We start from the raw sequence: 7,882 nt of genomic DNA on the forward strand, positions 1-7,882 counted from the left end.
GCCAACATTTCCAAGGGGCTTTATTTCGCCACGTTTCATAAAGTCAACCCTAGTTCCTTAAAGCTGTCGGGTCATATCTGTCTATGCATGTCTCTTAAATAGGACATTCCAGCCAAAGCCTTGGGAAAATAACCAATATTTCTAATGGTGTCCTGTTACAAGGAGAACATAGTCTTATTGAACTTCTGCAAATAACTGTAGTTGCCATGAAGGAAAGAACCCTCACTGAGAGTTTTCGAATTTCAGAGGGTACAGGTAGGGAGAAAAGTTAAATGCTTTAATTTGTTCACCAATGAATACTTTATCACACTTCTGAAAGTCATAGATATCTTGAGAGAAAACTTCCTTAATCTGGGAGAGCAAACATTAGAAGAGCCGGCAATGTTTCAAACAAGAGTCACAAAAACTAACAACTATCATCATCTTCCTTAATTTACTTAAGGTTACTAATTCTTGTTCAGTTTGAATGCAACTTTTTAGTTAGTTCTCGAAATTCTTACCAATTTTAGTTTTATGATTTTAAAGATATCAAAAACCTGTATTTGTCCAAAGCCCTTTCTATGAGTCTCCTTGAAGATGAAACATGTTTTGCAAGAGATTAAGAACAAGAACTATAAATGACAAAAGACTCAACAATCGCCATGGTTAAAGATTTGATTAGAGTTCATTACAGCTGGCAAGGAAATCCAGTTATTTCTGTGACACAGAACTCTTCAATAATTAGAATATTAAGTAATAGTCTTATACCAGAACATATTAAAAACATATTAAAACTTTAGGAATTTCATCTCTGGAATAGTTATAGCCTTTACCCAAACAATACCTAAGGCTTATTATTTGTTTAACAATGCTTCCAGAGTCACTTAACATACCAAATAAAAAGACCTAATTAGTCAAAAAGATTTCATTGACAGTTTAAATACTGGGAAGTGTGTTAAAAAACCTCAGAAAGTTATAAAGCACATGCCTTAAATAAGACCACAGGTCATTACAAAATTTAACACTTAATTATTAAAAAACTTTTTAAATGTTTATTTACTTTTGAGAGAGAGACAGAGTGCAAATGTGGGAGAGGAAGAGAGTGAAGGAGACATAGAATCCGAAGTAGGCTCCTGGCTCTGAGCTGTCAGCACAGAGCTTGATGTGGGGCCCAAACTCACGGACTGTGAGATCATTACCTGAGCCGAAGTTGGACACTTAACCGACTGAGCCACCCAAGCACCCCAAAACTTAATTATTTATTTAACCAAGGTGGCAATATGAGATTCCAAAGGCAAAAGTGTCTGGTTATACAGTTGTTAGCAAAACTCAGCTCCTATAGTATTGAGAAGTTTTAATTGTGTAATCAAAGACCTGATAAGGACAAAACATAAAAGTTTTGATTTTCTGGACAGACAGAAGAGAAAAAAATAGGGGCGCCTGGGTGGCGCAGTCGGTTAAGCGTCCGACTTCAGCCAGGTCACGATCTCGCGGTCCGTGATTTCGAGCCCCACGTCAGGCTCTGGGCTGATGGCTCGGAGCCTGGAGCCTGTTTCCGATTCTGTGTCTCCCTCTCTCTGTGCCCCTCCCCCGTTCATGCTCTGTCTCTCTCTGTCCCAAAAATAAATAAAAAACGTTGAAAAATTAAAAAAAAAACAACACATGTTGTTTACATTTTCTTATCAAGAGCAGATCAACAATCCAAGAAAACTTTGTCTTTTGAACAAAGAGAAAAGAAGAATTTCAACCTTATACCTATATACTTTTAAAATCCATTAATTTCAACCTGAGTCCTGACCACATATAAAATTCCTTTGCAAAGATTTCCCTCCATAAACCTTCTACAGTAACTTCTAAAATTCATAATTGCTTCCCTTATTTCCATCAGTCTCAAAGACATTTAGCAGAAGAATTTTAACTCTTAGAAGCCCAAGTCTCCAGTGAAAACTAAGTAGTAACCAATTGTGAACTGTTACACCAGAATTCTTTAGATGGCAAATTTATGAATCTATTAAGCACAAGACATGTTTTCCGACAGACCCAAATATTCTTAGTTTCTCTGCAATAGGAAGCCAAAAGCACAAACCTATTTTTAGTAATCAGTTCTTCAGCACTCCATCCTATTTGGAAAAGCTTAGATGTCCAATGAATTCCATCCCATTTTATCATCCCAGCAAAACTTTATAAAGTTTCAGGTTACTAATGACTTTGAAAGCTATCTTAACAATTACCCCAGAAAACTTGGAGACAGACAAAATTAACCATCATTTTAAGTCATCTTTTTGCTGACAAATGGCAACAGAGATAACACGAGCTTATTTGACCTTCAGTAAACCTAGGTAGCATTAAAAGTTTCAATTAGTTTCAATACTGAGTTATGTTCCACCTGAGTCCACTTAAAAGTCAATCAATTTGTTCCCCATTGTTAATTTTTACCTGGGACACAGGTGGAGAAATCTGAAGTGGGCAGTGTAAGTCCAATGGGGGTCTCTGCCCTCCTTGACAGCGAGGGGAGGAGGAGGAACCAATGGCGCTGGAGGTGCCCGGGATGCTCCTGGAGCCAGTCGTGAAGGCTGTGCATGGAGGTGGTGCAGAAACAGGAGGAGGGGGAGGGGAAGGCAGAAGAGCCTTCCACTAAAGTGGAGGTCGGCAGTCCACGTCAGGCCAGAGAAGACAGGGAACTTCCTTGAAATTAAAGGCATTTTGGCAGTTGTTTGGGAATACTCCTTAAAGTCCCCAGCCCAAGATCGACTCACCAGAGACAGTTGGTTGCAATTATAGCCATTAACCTGGGGAATGAAGGAGGGAGAAGCCCCCACATCTATTAGGAGGAGGAACAGAGAGAGAGTCAGTGTTTCTTTTGTCAGGGATGGGCTGTGTTTCCTCCAGCAACCTGGGTTTATTCGGAGGAGGCTTATTTAGACAATTATCATCCAGTGTATCAGGAGGGGGTTTACTGGCCAAACACATTCTGCAAGAGGCTCTTAGGCAGGGTCCTCATTTAGGGCGGTGTGGGTCTGGACCTAGGGGTACTTCTATCCATTTCCCTGGTTTCCCACAGGAGAGATCTAACTTAGAGGTCACACAAAGGCCATGCAGTGTTACAGATCAGTCCTTTCTTAAGTTTTGCAATCTGAATTGTTTCCAGGGGGTTAACAGGCATTCCAAAGGAGAGTCCTTGGGAACTGAAGAGAGAAGATCCGTTATCAAAAATCCCCTCTGATTCCCAGGTGGCGTCCCACACAGTAAATGTCATAGGTCCCTGTTGTCAAAGCGACCCAAGGTGTCCCTTGAACAAAACTGCTATGATCACCACCCTGCTGTAAAGTCCCCATAGGAAGGATGCTAGCATCCCTCTGCTTCCTCATCAAATCCTACACTACAAACAGGTGCCAGTGAATGGACTAAAATACCCTACCTTGCTGTGAAGGCCTTGAAGAACCCACCGTTTTTAACCCATGGAAAACATTAGAAAGGTTTTGACAAGGGGAAATTACCCAATTCTGTAGTTTAAGTAGTTAGTAGAGGACACTGATGGAAAACAGTAGAGATAGAAATCCATCATGGTCTAAGCGACATACCAACACAAGTAATCTTTATAGCCAACTTCTCTAGGAAATGGTCCTAGTTGGGCTTTCACTGAATTGGGTACTGGTTTCAGCTGGCTCTGAGTGGAGTTCTCGCATCCAGAAGAGGCTAGACCAGGGGATCACTTTAGACCAATGAGAGGAAGCTTCACACAGGAGTCTTAAGATCAGCAGCTGTGCTAGTCATTAGGTGGCTGTCCTGTAACCAAGAAAGACAGACAACTTTGTATAAAGACAGGAATAAAGAAAAGTCCTCAAGTTTCTGAGTCTTACTACCGTTCCTGCCTGGGTACTAACTTCCAGCCCAAAGGTAGGCTTTCTCCTCCTGGTAGGGTAGCCTTGGGCTAGAGGATCGCAGCCTGAGCAATCGACATGAAAATGTTCCAATAAGACCATACTCCTTGAAAAGCCCGATAGGAGAGCAAAGGGAGGAAAGAGGAAGGACTCACCAAGTTTGCCCCGAGGCTCAGAGTCCAGGTGAAAAGACTCAAAGCCCCTCATCAGGGCCCCAAAATGATGTGGAAAATTGTTGAGGCTCAGAGCTGAAGGTCAAGAAAGAATTCTTGAGACATGTTTGGTGCAAAAAAGGTGGTTTTATTAAAGCATGGGACAGGACCCGTGGGCAAAAAAGAGCTGCACTGAGGTTGTGAGGGGAGACTGATTATACACTTGGAAGTTGGGGGAAGTAAAGACAAAGGAAGTTTCCAAAAGGATTTTCATGTGTTAAAGAAGACTTACAGGATCCTGGAGGCCTGGATTTGGCAAGCCAAGGTTGTTTTTGCCTCTGGCAAAACATTAACATCAACATTGGGAGTTTCTGGAGGAATGGTATATTTTGCCTGCCTGACGTATTTGTCAATGGGCTGCAGGTTATAAGGAAATTCAATTTTATGTACGTTTCTTTTGCCTTTGTCCCGCACATCAGTAATATTCCCATCTTGTAGGGAGAAAGCTGAGCCTCAGAGAAGTTGGGAAATTTCCCAAGTCACAGAGGTGGTATGAGTCAGAGATGGGATTTGGATCCAAGTGACCTCAACAATTTCATTGTGTATAGCCCCAAAGTGGCAGCTAGTGGGTGTCAAAAGTGGCAGATGAAAGTTGACAAACTTCTGGTGGCTTTGTCGCCAGTAAAGAGAGCCTTGAGGACTCTGCACAGGGTACTCACAAGAATGGTTAGAAAGTCCATGAGGTGTTTAGAGAGGAAGAGGAGAGGAAAAGGAATCCCTCACCTTGGAGAAAGCCGAGACGGGGAGAGGTAGCTGGAGGAACAATAGTTCACACAAACTTGTTTTTCAAGACCCAGAAGCCTTGGGAGTAATTGTCAGTGTAATCATTTCTTTCAGTGTGGTATTGTGCTTTCATGAAAAGTAATGAGCAATTGAAATCCTTTTGCATTTTGGTGGGTATAATTGGATTTCACTGGCTTACATTTCACAGTCAGGCTCCCCCACAGACCCAATATCCGATATCCAGGAGTCGCTAAAGCTGGTAAACTAAGGCTCATCCCCATAGCAATCCCAGAGCAATCCCACACTTTGCAAGAGGGAATGTGAGGTGCTGCATCCTTTGTGGAAAGTAATCTGGCAGTAGGTATTAAAATTCAGAATGCATGTGCCTTTTGACCACGCAGCCACACTGTGGAGGCTGCCTGCAGACGTAAAACGCTAAAATACAAAAGGATGTATTATGCCAGACTGTTTATGGCAGCGTCACTGAAATGGTGAAATCTAGGAATGACTGGAAAGTCCTTTGACAGAGAAGTGGTTGCCTAAAAGCTGTTCAATGGGAAATTTCTGCTGCTCTGGTTTAAATCTATAGCCATTGACTTTTGGAGGCAGGTCTGTGATTTATTATTCAGCAAACAAACAAGCAAATCTTTGGAAAACCTGTATAGTATGATCCTTTGGGCATTTTGTTCCTGGTAAAATAAGATTAAACCAAAGCCTTTTTTTTTAAATTAAAAAAAATGTGTATTTATTTTTAAGAGAGAGAGAGAGAGAGAGAGAGAGAGAGAGAAAGTGAGCGGGGTAAGGGCAGAGAGAGAGGAAGACACAGAATCTGAAGCAGTCTCCAGGCTCCAAGCTGTCAGCACACAGACCCGTGCGGGGCTCTTACTCATGAACTGTGAGATCCTGACCTGAGCCGAAGTCAGACTCTTAACTGACTGAGTCACCCAGGCACCCCCAAAGCCTTTTTTAAAAGTTTATTTATTTCTGACACAGAGAGAAAGAGAGAGAGAGATTGATTGATTGATTGATTGAGAGTGCAAGGGAGTAGGGGAGGGGCAGAGAGAGAGTGGGAGAGAGAATCCCAAGTAGGCTCTGCATTGTCAGCTCAGAGCCAAACGCAGGGCTCAAACTCAAACCATGAGATCATTACCTGATCTGAAATCAAGAGTTGGACATTCAACTCACTGAGTCCCCCAAGCGGCCCTATGTATGTACATGTTTGTATAAACAAGGAAGGAACGTAGAAAGACACACAAAACTCTAAGTTACCTTAGAAGAGATTAATTTTAAAAACATATACATCTCATTATTTACTTTATTTTACATAATGAACAGGCATTGCTATAATATTAAAGTAAATGTATATATAATTAAATTGTATATAATAAGCACCCATTGTTTCTATATCAAATATGTTTATATATTTAATTACATATAATTTATATGCTAAAATTTAAATGCATAAGTTATATATTGTTTAAAATTATATTTATTAAATAGATAGGATGATAGTTAACATTGTGTATTTAATTTTATACATAGAAGTTGGTATTGCTTCTATATTAAAAAATTATACATAAATGTATATATACATGTTCATACATATTATATATATTGTATACATTATATTTTATATTGTATATAATAATCATGAAAACAGATGTAATAGAATGTTTGTGGCAGCACTATTTGTAAGACCCCCAAATTGGAAACAACCCAAATGCCCATCACAGTATAATGGATAATTTGTGGCATATTTACACAATGGAAAACCACAACAATGAGAATGACCACACAATACATGGATGAATCTCAGAACGTAGTGTGTGATTCCATTTACATAATGTCCAATACCAAGCAAAACTGCTCCATCCTGGTCATTGGGACAGAAGATCCTGGGAAGGGGGTTGGGAGTGGAGGCTCCGAGGCTGGCTTGTTTTCTCTTTCTGCTGGTTACACAGGCTATTCAGCTTGTGGAAACCTAGACATGTGTGTACTTTTCCATATGAATGCTGAAAAGTGTATTACATACCATTATAAAGCTCATTTTTAAAAAAGCCATTTGGGAATGCCTGTCCTTCCCAACAGAAGCCAGTTCACAAGGGCCTGCTTCCCTGGTAGGGTTGGACACGTCTGGTCTGGCCTCCCCAGAATCTGAGCCTCCCTTCTTCTTGCATCACAGGTATTGCGGGCACGAGTGAAATGTGGAACAAGCTGGAGCAGGACATCCTGGACAACCTTACCCCCGAAGTGCTAGAGGACTATGGGCAGGACTATATCCTTGAGCAACGGGATTATCTCAAGTTCATCAGCGGGAGTACCAACACTGATATGTCCCCTGTGCTCCTGGACATCCGGCATGCCGTGTCTGCTAAGAGCCCCTTTGCCTTTTACTCTCCAGGGCCAATGGCTTATCCAATGCTCTGCTTTGTTTCATTTAGTCCTACTGGCATATTTGATTATTTTAGCAAAAAGTTGCATCACTTTAGAGGTGGCATGCCCAAGGCGCTAACTAAGCAGGCCTAACTGAAGAACAAGGCATGTAGGCAAATATGTGAGGAGTGTTAGTCTTGGAATGAAAGGGAAACCTGAACTTCCCATTAAAGTTGTGGTTTCCTACCTTGTATTTCCTGTGAAGTCTGTTGGTTGAATAGGAATTAATGCTGAGAAGGCTGGTGGCTAGAAATGACCCCCATGACGAATGTGAATTGAGTGTCAGCCTGCTCTGCACACATACATTTCAGATATTGTCTCATCTAGTTCTCATTAGAGAACCATGGTAGGTATCTTCACCCCTACTTAACAGGTAAGGGAATGAAGGATCAGAGAAGTTAAGTTGCCCATTCATTGTCACACAGCTAGCAAAAGGCAGTTCAAATTGAAATCCAGGCTGGATCCCACTGCCTGCCAGAAGAGGAAGACAAAGAGATGACAGGAAAAATGAGATAGAGAAGGGAAAAAGAGGAAGAACTGGCAAGGGTCATAGTCAAATGGAGTTTTTCTCACTGTGAATAGACAGCCTGCCGTAACTACTGTATTCAAGGTACTGGTTCAAGCGTGTAATCAGTGCTCTGTGCACCTCCTCTC

General features: G+C 41.3%; 1 protein-coding gene across 1 annotated transcript in view; it reads left to right on the forward strand.

Moving 5' to 3' along the window:
• Positions 1-7,421, forward strand: part of HSD17B2 (hydroxysteroid 17-beta dehydrogenase 2) — an 86,401-nt gene extending 78,980 nt beyond the window's left edge. The window contains exon 5 of the mRNA XM_058706668.1: positions 6,978-7,421. Coding sequence (XP_058562651.1) covers positions 6,978-7,321 — 344 coding nt within the window. The 3' untranslated portion in view covers positions 7,322-7,421. The remainder of the gene's footprint in view (positions 1-6,977) is intronic.
• Positions 7,422-7,882: the final 461 nt, after the last annotated feature.

This window comes from Neofelis nebulosa, chromosome 17 (assembly GCF_028018385.1).
Source record: "Neofelis nebulosa isolate mNeoNeb1 chromosome 17, mNeoNeb1.pri, whole genome shotgun sequence".
Lineage (NCBI taxonomy): Eukaryota > Metazoa > Chordata > Mammalia > Carnivora > Felidae > Neofelis > Neofelis nebulosa.